This window comes from Bos javanicus, chromosome 7, assembly GCF_032452875.1.
Source record: "Bos javanicus breed banteng chromosome 7, ARS-OSU_banteng_1.0, whole genome shotgun sequence".
NCBI lineage: Eukaryota > Metazoa > Chordata > Mammalia > Artiodactyla > Bovidae > Bos > Bos javanicus.
Window position 1 is genome coordinate 71,797,715 of NC_083874.1, and position 14,238 is coordinate 71,811,952.

Here is a 14,238-nt window from a genome sequence, read left to right on the forward strand (position 1 = left end):
TCCTGAAGAATTTCCTACAGCTCTAACTGCCCCATAGATTGTGTAGCTAATTGTTTCTTTCCACTTCAATTGGGAGCCTCCTGGTAGGCTGTATGTTTTGGTGCAATTATGTTGCCTGGACCAGGGCTGAGGCCATTTTAGCCACCCAAGGGGTGTGCTAATTGTTCTGAAGTGTGTAGCCTGGGGTGCCCCTCATTGCTGTAGTGGTTTTAATGGAACTTCTAATTAAAAATAAGCAGTGAGACGGGGCTGGGTGCACTCCTCCCACATCAGGGGTTCAGGCAGGCCCCTTTGTGCACAATAGTGTGAACGCGCCCATGGTGGGAGCCAGCTAGGGCAGAGATTGATGTGCCTCTGGTGCGGTTTGTCTACAGGCTTGGTGCAGGCTGTTTGAGCTCTAATTAGAGCGGGGCCAGTGTCAGCGTGGCAGCCAGTTCTTCTCCTATGCTCTGTGTCAGTGTTTGGATGGGGTGCCTGTGGAGGAACTGGAAGGGGAGGAGGCTGGAAAGTTTAAGTAGCTGGAGGTACAACCTGAGACTCCGAGGGAGTTTGTGAGACAGGAGTATTCTGGAAAATCATATGCCCTGCATGTCACATTCCCAGAGACCAGGCTATCTTGGTTATTAATTACAGTGTACTGGGAATCTGATCTGGGTTTGGAATACTTAGTTCTGTCTCTTGTTAACAGTGCATCTTTGGGGAGATGGCTTAACTTTTCTGAGCCTCAGTTTGTTTTTCTACAAAATGGGGATAAAAATACAAATTAAGTTGGGTATTTTGGCATAATGCACATAGAAATCAGGAATGCCTGCACCCCACGTGGGCAATCACTTCTGCTCTTTGTGGGCCTCCACTTCCCAATTCCCTTACTCTCTTGTCCTAGTCTAGTGCCACAAGGAGCATTAGCAGGATGGGAACAAGGATAACTTATTTATAACTGAACCCCATGAGCCAAAGTAGGAGAAAGAAAACGGAACAAATGAGAGGTTGGCTTACTCCATGAGATGAGCCTCAATTTAGTGTGCTGGCTGACCTCATGGAAGGAGGAAATGCAAGAGAGAGACTGTATCTCCTTTAGGACATAGGCCCTCAAGAACCACTGATTTGTCTGGCACTTTGACCTTTGGGTCATCCTCTGGTCTTTGCCTATAGTGGGGGCAAGAGTGGGAAGACAAGACAGAGATGTCATGGCATGGGAGAGGCAGAAGAAATACTCCCTCTCTCTCTGCATCCTAGATTTATAGTCAGGATTAGAAGGTAGAACATTCTTATGAGCTAGTCTGCTACTGTCACTGACCCTAGAATGACCTAAAGTTGAATCCTTCATGACCTGTGATATCAGGCTCGGATAATCTGTCAGGAATGATTAGAAAAAGAAAAAAGAAGAAAACCCATGAGAACCTAGAGGTGAGTCTGTATTGAGTTCTGTAAGTGGTCTGCAAAGAGATTTGAAAGTCCCATGACTAGGGAAATCTTTATGGAAGAAGTGGTTGAGAGATCTGAATTTGAACTATGCGTTTTGAGCAGGTGCTCTAGGTAGAGAATGTGGCCTGACCAAAGGCACAGAGGTTGTTTAGGATGGCAAGAAACCTGTTTGCCTCAGTCACAGGCTCTGAGCTTGGTGAGGAAGGTCATGAGCACGCAATGGAGGCACAGTGAACGCCTGGTTCGGGAGTTGGGGCATAAATCGAGCACACGGCTCTTTCTTATCTCCTTTGTTGTTCAGTTGCTCAGTTGTGTCTGACTCTTTGTGACCCCATGGACTGAGGCATGACAGGCTTCCCTGTCCTTCACCATCTCCCAGAGCTTGCTCAAACTCATGTCCATGGAGTTGGTGGTGCCATCCAACCATCTCATCCTCTGTCATCCCCTTCTCTTCCTGCCTTCGATCTTTCCCACCATCAGGGTCTTTTCCAATGAGTCAGCTCTTTGCATCAGGTGGCCAAAGTATTGGAGCTTCAGCTTCAGCATCAGTCCTTCCAATGAATATTCAGGACTGATTTTTCTCAGGATTGACTGGTTTGATCTCCTTACAGTCCAAGGGACTTTCAAGAGCCTTCTTCAACACCACAGTTCAAAAGAATAAATTCTTCAACACTCAGCCTTCTTTATGGTCAAACTCTCACGTTTGTACATGACTACTGGAAAAACCATAGCTTTGACTATATGAACCTTTGTTGGCAAAGTAATGCCTCTGTTTTTTAATTTGCTATCTAGATTCGTCATAGCTTTTCTTCCAAGGAGCAAATGTATTTTAATTTCATGGCTGCAGTCACCATCTGCAGTGATTTTGGAGCCCAAGAAAATAAAGTCATTCACTGTTTCCATTGTTTCCCTATCTATTTGCCATGAAATGATGACACTGGATGCCATGATCTTAGTTTTTTGAATGCTGAGTGGTTTTAAGCCAGCTTTTTCACTCTCCTCTTCATCAAGAGCCTTTTTAGTTCTTTCTGCCATAAGGGTGGTATCATCTGTATATCTGAGGTTGTTGATATTTCTCCCAGCAATCTTGATTCCAGCTTGTGCTTCATCCAGCCTGGCATTTTGCATGATGTACTCTGCATATAAGTTGAATAAGCAGGGTGACAATATACAGCCTTGATGTACTCCTTTCCCAATTTTGAACCAGTCCATTGTTCCATGTCTGGTTCTAGCTGTTGCTTCTTGATGTGAATACAAGTTTCTCAGGAGGTAGGCCAGATTGTCTGGAATTCCCATCTTTTTCAGAATTTTCCCGTTTGTTGTGATCCACACAGTCAAAGGCTTTAGTATCTTATCCTTTAGATTCCTTCCCTGCCACCTGCTTACCTTCCCTGTCCCTACCTTCCAAATATGTTTGTGGTTTGCTAATACTTAGCTGGGAGAAGGCAATGGCACCCCACTCCAGTACTGTTGGCCGGAAAATCCCATGGATGGAGGAGCCTGGTGGGCTGCAGTCCATGGGGTCGCTAAGAGTCAGACACAACTGAGTGACTTCATTTTCACTTTCCACTTTTATGCATTGGAGAAGGAAATGGCAACCCACTCCAGTGTTCTTGCCTGGAGAATCCCATGGACAGAGAAACCTGGTAGGCTGCAGTCCATGGGGTCGCACAGAGTCAGACACAACTGAAGCGATGTGGCAGCAGCTAGTCAGCAGGTTTTCAATCCATTCTTTAAAAATAATTTTGTTTATTTATTTAGTTTTGCCTGTGTTGGGTCTTCACTGCTGTGTGGACATTTTCTCTAGTTGAGGTGCTCAGTCTTCTCATTGCTGTGGCTTCTTTTGTTGTGGAACACCGTCTCTAGTCTTGTGGGCTTCAGTCATTACACTCCCAGGTTCCAGAACACAGGCTCAGTAGTTGTGGTGCATGGGCTTAGTTGCTCTGAGGCATGTGGGGTCTTCCTGGACCAGGGATCAAACCCAAGTCCCTACTTTGGCAAGTGGATTCCTTACCACTGAGCTCCAAGGGAAGCCCTTTAATTATCCTTTTGAAGAGCTGATTGGCCTGGTTTCAAACACATCACCAATTTGGAAATACATAAAGACCTGAGAAATCTCCTGGCCAACCTCTTTATTTCATACACAGAGAGTAAGAGGAAAAAAAAGTTTCCCAGTAAGAAACTTGTAGTTTTGGGAACCAGATCTCTTGTCTCTAAATTTATTCAGGGCTTTTTCAGTGGATTGTAGAAGGAATGTAGCCTAGAGGTTAACATTTTGGGCCCTGGAATTGGGCATCTTGGGTTTGAGTCTTGGCTCTTGGCCACATAATTGCCTGTTGACTTTGGGGAGAGCCTCAGTTTATCCATCTTTAAAATGGGACAAGAAAGCCAATTTGTTATCTGCAGGGAACAAAAAAAAGGGTATACATTCCATTTGTCCTGTTGTACAAGAGCAGTCTGATGTGTACGCAAGGGTTGATGTAAGGGTCTTTTAAAGAAAGAGCCTCTTGGCCAAAGGTATTCATCTCCCCCTGTGCCTTACCACCCTGCATGAAGAACTCCTGTGTCTGTTGCTTCTTCTGTTTTAACCCCAAACTATTGTTAAAATAGATGAATTAACAAGATGGGATCTCACATTAGGTCATGATGTTCATTAATACTGTGGTCTGAATGACATCCTCCAGTTTATCCTGAGCCAGTTGATGGATGGTGAGGCTAGGAGGGTGACCTGAGGGCCTGCTTGGAAGGGCACCATGGACCCATTTGGTAAATCACCCTTTGAGGGTACACGGGTACCCCAGAGGTTCCATTTTCAACATGGAACAGATCTTCTAATCACTGTCCTCTAGCCACCAGGGCCAATTGAGGGTGGCAGAGGTGACTCTCAACCTCTAGCAAGTTCACGTTTCTTCTTTTGGCCTTGTATCCCTCTCTGGTTCCTCTGTGCTCTTTAAAAAGAGGACAACTTTGCTAGAAACCTAGCAAGCATTAAGTTCCCTGTACTCTCTTCTTGAAAGCTAAGTCTTCCTGATAGTCTTTGTAAATATTTATGTATGTATTTGCTGCATTGGGCCTTAGCTGTGGCGCGTGGGATCCTCATTGTGGCGTGTGGGCTCTTCCGTTGCGGCACATGGCATGCAGGCTCCAGGGCACAGTTGTGGCGTTGCAGGCTTCTCCGTGCAAGCTCAGTAGTTGTGGTATGTAGGCTTAGCTGCCCCAAGGCATGTGGTATCTTAGTTCCCCCAACCAGGGGTTGAACCCTCGTCCCCTGCAGTAGAAGGCAGATTCTTAACCACTGGACCACAAGGGAAGTCCTGCTAATCTGTTATAAATGGGGAAAGCAAACGTGCGCTTCTCTTTACACTTTTGTCTTTTGCATCCAGTAAAAGGGACAAATGCTGCTTTGTGTGTGTGTAGAGGGGGACGGGGAGGAGAATGCGAGTTCTCTTAAAGGCAAGATTTGAGGCTCAGAAGCTGCAGTTGGTGGGGCTTCAGAATCCTGTTTCTGCTTCTGAGGACCAGAGAACTCAGAGGTGACTTCTCACTGGAAGAGGCCCATCCTTCACCCCCAGGCGGCCCTTTCACAAATGGGGTGATATGAAGAGTTCTGGATTGATTCCATAGTCAGACAGATCTAGGCTGGCTCACCAGCTATGTGGTCTGATATTTTTAAATTTTACCCTTTAGGGTTAATCTTCTCTTTTTAAAATGTCCAAGCAGTTCTGGAAAGGACTGCCAGTTAATCTCTTGCTATTGGTTGAAGAGTTCTCCTTGGGGAGTGTCAGGAAACCCCAATTCCAGTCTCTGTTATAACTCCAGATTATGGGGTGACCCTGGGGAGAGCCACTTATCAATCATCTGAGTTTTGTCATCTGCATCTACAGGAATCTCTCCCACCTCATCGTGTGGGAACATAGGTGAGTTCGGATAGGAAGGGCTCATGACACGGAAGAAAAATCACTTTTCCTCAAAGTTGAGTCAAGTGTCTGTCAGGCAGTCTCCCTTTGTTGCACCGTGATCTGAAGAAGGCTCTGAGGTGCCTCCCTGGTGCCTCCCAGGTCAGCATCCCTCACATGCCTGAGACCACCTTTCCCCAAGCCTGACCTGCGAGGAGCTGGCTCCTCTTGCAGCTTGAGAGTCAGGGGAGAGCTGGGGGCTGTTTAAATGTGGGCAGAGGAGGGGCATAGGGGCAGTGGTGTGCATGGTACTGGAGCTTGTCTGGGTGTTTTATTTATATAGTAAGCAGTTGTGTTTATGGAGAAGCATGGAGGTACTGATGGAGGTTACTGGAGAGTGAAGCTCCTTTTTGTCCATCCGTTAGCACTTGGAGTGAGCTGACAGTGGTGAGGAGAGGCGTCCAGCCTCGGGCTCCCTCCTGACAGCTGAAATGGTGGCTGCCCTGCCGCTTCCTTGGGTGTTTGCAATTCTTTAGTACCTAGTTATCTGAGAAAGGCAACCTGGGGCCTCAGTGGGGCTTAGGGTGTCCATTATCTTCCCAAATGGTTGCTGTCTTCCTGCCTTCTACACTCACCCTGAGACCAGTCCCCATCTATGATTTTCCTCAACAGCAAGAGTTACCATATTACTGGGCTCTGCCATGTGCCAAGCCCTGGGATTGCATCAGAGAAGATCACAGACTGCCTCCTGGTGGTATCTTCGTGTGTGTGTGTGTGTGTGTGTGTGTGTGTGTGTGTGTGTGTGTTGCACATGCACAAGACTCAAACAACTTCACCAGTAGTAAATTGATTTACCAGGGGTCCTTCCCTTACTGTAACCAGCATCCCCCAAATAGTTTTTAGAATCACAGGATGTTGGAACCAGTCCAGTTCCTGTCCTGAGTGTTTGGGAAATCTGAGTGAACCTCACTTTGAGGTTGAAACTTGGGGAAGCTTTGTCCAGAGTCACAGCAGAAACTGTGGGCAGAGCTGGAGTGGTAGGCCTGTCCTCTGACTTCTGGCTCGGCTCCCCCAGGTCCTGTTATCCCTGCTGTGGCTGCAGGAGGAATGCAGCGGTGCCTCTGCCAATGCTAGATGCTAGGTGGCACCAGCACACCTTGGAACAGAAAGGCTCCCATCTAGCTTCTATCTGAAAATGTTTGAATCCTCCAGTGTGGGCAGCCTGGAGTCCTGGCTGAGCGCTCTCCTCTCCTAAGGCCCTTGTGAGGCCTGCCTGCCTGGGGGGCCACCCCAGATCCCAGTCCCGTCTCCTTCATCCAGGGAACCCATCCCAGATGCCTTGGGGATCGGTTTGCTGGCTACCTGGAAGAATTCACTCCTGTGTGACTGATTTCTTCTGGGGGCTCTCTGTGCAGACTGGAAAGTTCTGCTGGGTGATCTTTCCAACTACTCTGCTGAGTTCTGAGCCAAGTTCTTTGCGGTTTCTGTTCTTTCAGGACATTGTTGCCATGCAACAAGGCTGGCTGATGCCACTGAGGATGAGAGGCAGTGTGGAAGGAGACGCCAGCCACCCAGGCCAAATTGCCCCCTTGCAGCATCGTGAGTATGTGCGTCAGTTTTGGGGTGGTTTGTTATGTTGCAGAAGCTGATTGAAATAGGAGAGAACAGAGCAGTAGTCTCTCCTTATCCATGATTTTCCTGTCCATAGTTTCAGTTACCTGTGGTCAATCTTGGTCCAAAAATACTAGAAAATTCTAGAAATAACTTATAAGTTTTAAATTGCATGCTTTTGTGAGTGGTTTGATGAAATCTTATACCTTCCCACTGTGACATGAATCATCTCTTTGTCCAGTGTGCCCACATGGCATATGCAACCCCACTGCTGGTCCCAGTATCACAGTGCTTGTGACCAAAGTCACCCTTACTTTACTTAATAATGGCTCCAGCACACACCAGTAGTGATGCCAGCAATTTGGATATTCTCTTATTGAACCTAATTTATACATTTTATCATAGGTAAGTGTGAATAGGTAAAAACATTGTGTATGTGTGTATGTATAAAGTGAAACTGAAAGTCACTCAGCCATGTCCGACTCTTTGTGACCCCATGGACTATACAGTCCATGGAATTCTCCAGGCCAGAATACTGGAGTGGGTAGCCTTTCCCTTCTCCAGGGGATCTTCCCAACCCAGGATTGAACCCAGGTCTCCCGCATTGCAGGCGGATCCTTTACCAGCTGAGCCACCAGGGAAGTGTGTGTGTGTGTATTTATGTTTTATATATATATATTTTTTATAAATATATATTTATATTTCACTGTTATATGTGGTTTCAGGCATCTACTGCAGGTCTTAGAATATAACCCCCTTGAGTAAGGGGGGACTGCTGTATCTACGTTGAAGGGTTGCAGTGAGGTTTACGTGATAATATGAACTTAGATCTGCGCCTAGGACACAATAAGTGAATACAGTTGTTACCATCAACAACATCATGCGGCACTTCCTCTTGCTTTTTGGGTTCTAGTCCCAGTGACCTCCTTTCTTTTCTTCCTCCTCCTCTTCTCCCTCTTCCTTCTTCTCCTTCCTCCTCCTTTATTATATATCAAACTGTGCCTTTTTCAGGGCTTTCATACTTAAGTATCTCCATTTAGAATGGTCCTTCCCTGTACCTTGTTTTCATGGTTAGGGTCTCCTCCTTGAAAAAGCCTTCTCTGATTACCCCGAGAACCTCCTGCCTCCCATCATTTCCATTCCTGTTTCATTTACTTGTGTGTCATTATCACATTTATTGATTCCTTGAATATTGTCTGGGTCCCCTTCTAGACTAAATCCCTTGAAGGCAGGGGCTGGGCCTGTATGCTTGCTACCCACCACCCTGCTGTGTACAGGGGGAACTCACTTAGTGTTTGTTGAATGAGTGGGTGAAAAGAGGCACCTAATCAGGATGAGTTTGAGGTTGGTGTCAGGCTTCCAGGAAGAGGAGACTATCCAGGTTGGAGATTCAGAGAGAGAGGGGAGAGATTGTGTATGCTGCTTCTAATTCTTACAGCTGTTTAGGTTTGTGTCAGTCTCTGTTGGATCAATTATCTTCCTGATACCCTATGTACAACAAGGATATGGGCTTCTTTAAGAAAGAGATGGGTTTCTTACAACCCCAAGCGCATTGTCAGGCATCTAGTAGGGGCTTAACAGAAGTTTATTGGATCAATAAATGGATGGATGAATGAGTGGATGTCAAGAAAGATGGAGGGGCAGTAGTATTCAGACTGTAGGCAATGATAAACATGGTTTCCCATTTTTTTTCTTTTAATAAAGCATAATATATTCCCAGTCAATCTGCAAAAGGTCATGAATGTATAAAAATGTATTAATTACAATCATTAGCATTATGTTACAGAGAAAGAGTTGTTATAACCTTTTTCCCTAAGATGGCACTTGGATGGACACAGTTGGTTTGCTTCACAAAAAAGGGTAAGAGTAGGTGACCAGTTGGCCTGGTTGGCCCAGGACTGAGGAATTTCCCAGGCTGTGGGGCTTTCAGTGCTAAAACTGGGAAAAGCCCAGGCAAACTGGGATGCTTGATCACACAGGAAAGAGAGCAGGATGAGAATGCAAGGTGTGCTTTGGCATTTATGTACAGGTGATATTTTCTCAAATTTTCTCCATGATTTTGCTTCCTCTTAGCTCTCAAATAAAAATCCCTGTGTTATTATCAAGGATGTGACAGCTTTCAAAGGGTTTGAACAACCCCATGTAATTTTTGCTTAATCCTTATGCTGAGTCTAGGAGGCAGGGCAGGGGAGGCATGCTAAGGCAATGCTCCTGGCTCCTAGAGAATACGGGCAGAGAAAAGGCTCCCATCTCCATTTCCTGAGGCCAGTGCTCTTCCCACTACTCTGTTCTTTTCTGAAATGTCCCACCTGTCTCATCTGGCTTTCAGGAGTAGACAGGAATCATAAAGGAAAAGGAAGGACCCTGAGATCCAAGCTTTGGCTCAGTCCCCTCATTTGGGACAATTTATATTATTACTGCTTTGCCTGATACATTCACCTGCTCCTCCTCAAGCCGTCCTCATGAAGGATTCCCCTGAAGTCCCACCAGCTGGCCAGTGCTGGCACCATTATGTGGCAAAGTCAGTGAGAGAGATCCGGTGTATTGACTCAGGATGATTCCCCAAATGGCCCTTCCAGTTAAGGTTTGCCATCAAGATGGCCAGGAGACCAGCTCACTCTGCCATCTGTTGGCTTGATTGTTGAGCTCTTTTTGGGTGCTTTTCCTAAGAAGTTATTCAAGTGATGTCAATCTGTGGGGTGGCTGTGACTTGCCACAATTGTTTCCACCCTTGTATCAATACTTTTTGCTCAGTATCTACGTACCACCTTAAGGCGGGTATTCACCTTAAAAGGCTGGGCTAGCCTTGCCCATTGTAGAGCTCCCTTCTCTTGACAATGCATTAGAATCCTATCATCCATTCTTTTATTCCAACACTGTTTTCCATACAAGTCATCTATGTAATTCTTTTTCCTGTGAAGTGAGACTTCCTCTGGCTCTCCCTTATTCAGCTGAAGCCTGTGATGTTCTGGATGAATGGGGTTTAACATTGGTTCTACTCTTTCAGATGCTGTTGTTTGGGCTCAGAGTTGCTCTGTCATCTGGGTTGTCTATTCTGGGTGCAGCTGTGCAAAAGTTTGATCTTGGAGTTTGCCTTTTCTGAGAGCAGAATGCGGATGGGTACAGTTTTTCCCTGCAGCCTGAAAGCAGAGTGTTTCTATGAAAAATTTCATAAGCTGAAATGGTATAAACAATGAAGCAGTCACCTTAGGATACATCTTGCTAACAGATGTACAAAATACATTGAGATAAGGCACAGATGCTCAGATAGAGTTCAAAGCTATGGCGGTTTGATTCTGAGGTGCTGTGCAGTTCCCAGGGAAGGAGGTTGGCAGCGCCACTGAATGCTTGGGTAGAGGTAGCCTGTACCTCTAAGCACTACCTCTAACCAGTGGCTGCAAAACGAATGCTGAATGCTCTTTTCACCTTTTGTTTTGGTAAAAGGAAAATTCTTTTTGGATTTCTTTTGGTTAGCAACAATAGGTACTAACATAGGTTTTTCCTTAAAGGGAAATGGTGTAAGGCAGACTTTGGAGAACTTGGGGATATTTATACTTTTATTTAAAAATAAATAAAATAAATATCTTAAAGAAGAGTGTTGCCTATGTCCTCTTGGTAGATTCCCCAGACTGTGGGACATGTGGCCTATTAGCCAAAGCATGGGGTTACCGGTGTACCTCTTCACTTTCACATGTTGGTTTTCTTTCTGCTCTTATGCTAGCTGTGGCCTTAACACCTTTGGAAGTGTCTGTGGCTCTGAGTTCAAATCTGGTTTTAATCTTCAGATGTCCTTTTCTTTGGCTTAGAGCAGACCCAACTCTGAGAATGGAAGAGGTGTTAACCCTGACATGACTATTCCTGCAATACTCTTGAGATGAGGCTCTTGTGTGTATGAGACTCTTCTGAAACTTGAACTCTTGGCACTAAGGGATGAGGTGATGGTTTGAGAAGGACAGAAACCTCCAGATCTTGAGAGGTCGGCTAGGTCAAGACACTTCTTGGCATCTTGGAATCTGATGCAACCCAGTTGCATTGGGTTGTAGGCTGTCATTATCCAGAGGGTCAGAGAATCTCTCTGGGCTAAAGAATGAAAAAGCTCAATGCAATAGAAATATAACCTCCTTATAAAAAACCATTTACAAGATGTGCTGCCTGGCAGCAGGAGAAAACTAGAGGTTGACTGATTTCCAGTTCTTTTTTGTTAACCCCCTTGGGGCCAGTATGTCCTCTAAGGGTGGGGAGAAGAGAGTAAGACTGGCACATTCTTTCCTCCTTGAGGAGGAAGAGTCACGGTTAATTAAGCCACTGATCAGGTGGCCTCCTCTGAGTGTGTACAGATGTCTGTAGGCCCCTCATATGGTCAGTGAGCTCTGGGATCGGCGGTGGCCACCCCGACTGAAGGGCCGGTTCGAGTTAGTCTGTCCGCTTGAGTAGGCGCCGGACGCCACCATCCTACTAGGCTCCAAGAGCAGGTGCTCCCCAGATGAGAATTTAGCCCAGGAGTCCGCTGAGTATGAGTCGTCCCTTGTGTGGTCTCTGCTGCATCTCTCTCCAGGCAGTACCCAGTCCTCCTCATACCTCCTCTTGGCAGGGCTCAAGTTCTTTGGGGTGCTGCTTCTGAAGCTCTGATCTGAGGCAGGTGACCCCAGACGGTTGGTGGGCTGGGCCTCTCCAGGGATGGTGGCAGGCCTCTGGCGGCTTCTCCAGCTCTGGATTTCCAGCTCTCTTTTGTCCACAGGGAGTTTGTCAATTTTCTGAGCTCTTAGGATTGGAGACTTCCCATATGTCCCTTGTAGAGTCAGGAAAATGTACCTGGTGGGAAATAACAGAATAAAGATATTTTGTGACTTCTGACTTCTCGAATTTCAGCATTGAAAGGACCCTTAGAATCCAAGTCCCCACCCAGTGGAGGATCCCCTTTGCTACTCTGTTAACTGATGGATCAAATCTATGTCCAGGCACTTCTGGTACTGGGGGAGTTCAGCAACAAAATGTAACAGCTAACATTTGTTATGTACTGTACACATAACTCATGTTATTCTCCCCCATATCCCAAACAGTTGGTACTTTTGTTGCCTACTACGTACAGACATGGAACCTGAGGCACTAAGAGACAATGATTTGTCCAGAGCCATAGAGTGGTTGAGGTGTGGTCAGGACCCAGTGCCCTGGATTCTGATGCTTTCCTCTCACCTACTGTGCATGTGGCCATTCTATTTCTGGGCTGTTCTAATTTAGGCAAATTTACTTGCTTTGGAGTGTCAAATCTTTGTGGAACTTAATAATTTTTAAGTAGTTTCCCAATACATATTCTTTTCTTGAATCCATGGGCTATGCCAACTTCAGAGCATCAGTATATTATCACTATTTGCTAGATGATGATACCATCGAGGCTCCAAATGATGAGCTGGGTTTCCTAAGGTCTCCTAAGAAGTTGACAGATCTCCCTGATGGTTAACTCATGGTTCCTCTCTCCTACCAACCTGCCTGTAGTGGACTCTGGAATAGAAGTCTCTATATGTGGCTCAGATCATGAACTCCTTACTGCCAAATTCAGACTTAAATTGAAGAAAGTAGGGAAAACCACTAGACCATTCAGGTATGACCTAAATCAAATCCCTTATGATTATACAGTAGAAGTGACAAATAGATTCAAGGGATTAGATCTGTTAGACAGAGTGCCTGATGAACTATGGATGGAGCTTCATGACATTGTACAGGAGACAGGGATCAAGACCACTCCTAAGAAAAACAAATGCAAAAAAGCAAAATGGCTGTCTGAGGAGGACTTACAAACAGCTGTGAAAAGAGAAGCAAAAAGCAAAGGAGAAAAGGACAGATATATTCATGTGAATGCAGAGTTGCATAGAATAGCAAGGAGAGATAAGAAAGCCTTCTTCAGTAATCAGTGCAAAGAAATAGAGGCAAACAATATCATGGGAAAGACTGGAGATCTCTTCAAGAAAATTAGATACCAAGGGAATATTTCATGCAAAGATGATGGGCTCAATAAAGGACAGAAATAGTATGGACCTAACAGAAGCAGAAGATATTAAGAAGAGATGGCAAGAATACACAGAAGAACTGTACAAAAAAGATCTTCATGACCCAGATAATCACGATGGTGTGATCACTGACCTAGAGCCATACATCCTGGAATGTGAAGTCAAGTGGGCCTTGGAGAGCATCACTATGAACAAAGCTAGTGGGGGTGATGGAATTCCAGTGGAGCTATTTCAAATCATAAAAGATGACGTTGTGAAAGTGCTGCACTCAATATGCCAGCAAATTTGGAAAACTCAGCAGTGGCCACAGGACTGGAAAAGGTCAGTTTTCATTCCAATCCCAAAGAAAGGCAAAGAATGCTCAAACTACTGCACAGTTGCACTCATCTCACATGCTAGTAAAGTAATGCCCAAAATTCTCCAAGCCAGGCTTCAGCAATACGTGAACCGTGAACTTCCAGATGTTCAAGCTCATTTTAGGAAAGGCAGAGGAAGCAGAGATCAAATTGCCAACATCCGCTGGATTATGGAAAAAGCAAGAGAGTTCAAGAAAAACATCTATTTCTGCTTTATTGACTATGCCAAAGCCTTTGACTGTGCGGATCACAATAAACTGTGGTAAATTCTGAAAGTGATGGGAATACCAGACCACCTGACCTGCCTCTTGAGAAATCTGTATGCAGGTCAGGAAGCAACAGTTAGAACTGGACATGGAACAACAGACTGGTTCCAAATAGGAAAAGGAGTACGTCAAGGCTGTATATTGTCGCCCTGCTTATTAACTTATATGCAGAGTACATCATGAGAAACGCTGGGCTGGAAGGAGCACAAACTGGAATCAAGGTTGCTGGGAGAAATATCAATAACCTCAGATATGCAGACGATACCACCCTTATGGCAGAAAGTGAAGAAGAACTGAAGAGCCTCTTGATGAAAGTGAAAGAGGAGAGTGAAAAAGTTGGCTTAAAGCTCAACATTCAGAAAACAAAGATCATGGCATCTGGTCCCATCACTTCATGGCTGAGAGACTGAACTGAACTGAATGCAATTAAAGTTCAATTAAAAAATAAAAAGTAATCCAACTGGCCCAGAGGACATCTAAGGTCTTTTCCAAAAATAATCCTTAATTTTTTTTAACCTTCTAAGAGCCTTATAAGCAGAGATGCTCTTATCCTTCTATTATATCTAAAAGATTCCAGATGACCTCAATGCGAGCAGGGGTTTCTGAAGACCACAGTAGATCCTACGGAATCAGAAACTTTTGCCCACTCTTTCTCATCTCACTCAGGGAGGCAGTACAG

At 45.3% G+C, this 14,238-nt stretch overlaps 1 protein-coding gene and 1 long non-coding RNA gene across 3 annotated transcripts in view; one reads left to right on the forward strand and one right to left on the reverse strand.

Annotated features, from left to right (window-relative positions):
- The window catches only part of LOC133251599 (uncharacterized), a 155,073-nt gene that overhangs the window by 137,006 nt on the left and 3,829 nt on the right, over nucleotides 1–14,238 (forward strand). Inside the window, exon 2 of the long non-coding RNA XR_009737701.1 lies at nucleotides 6,818–6,920. This is a non-coding gene — a long non-coding RNA (uncharacterized LOC133251599). The remainder of the gene's footprint in view (nucleotides 1–6,817; nucleotides 6,921–14,238) is intronic.
- The window catches only part of ATP10B (ATPase phospholipid transporting 10B (putative)), a 312,921-nt gene continuing 307,194 nt past the window's right edge, over nucleotides 8,512–14,238 (reverse strand). For both annotated transcript variants that reach the window (XM_061424249.1, XM_061424250.1), the window contains one exon: nucleotides 8,512–11,744. In XM_061424249.1, the coding sequence (XP_061280233.1) occupies nucleotides 11,285–11,744 (460 nt within the window). In that variant the 3' untranslated portion in view covers nucleotides 8,512–11,284. The remainder of the gene's footprint in view (nucleotides 11,745–14,238) is intronic.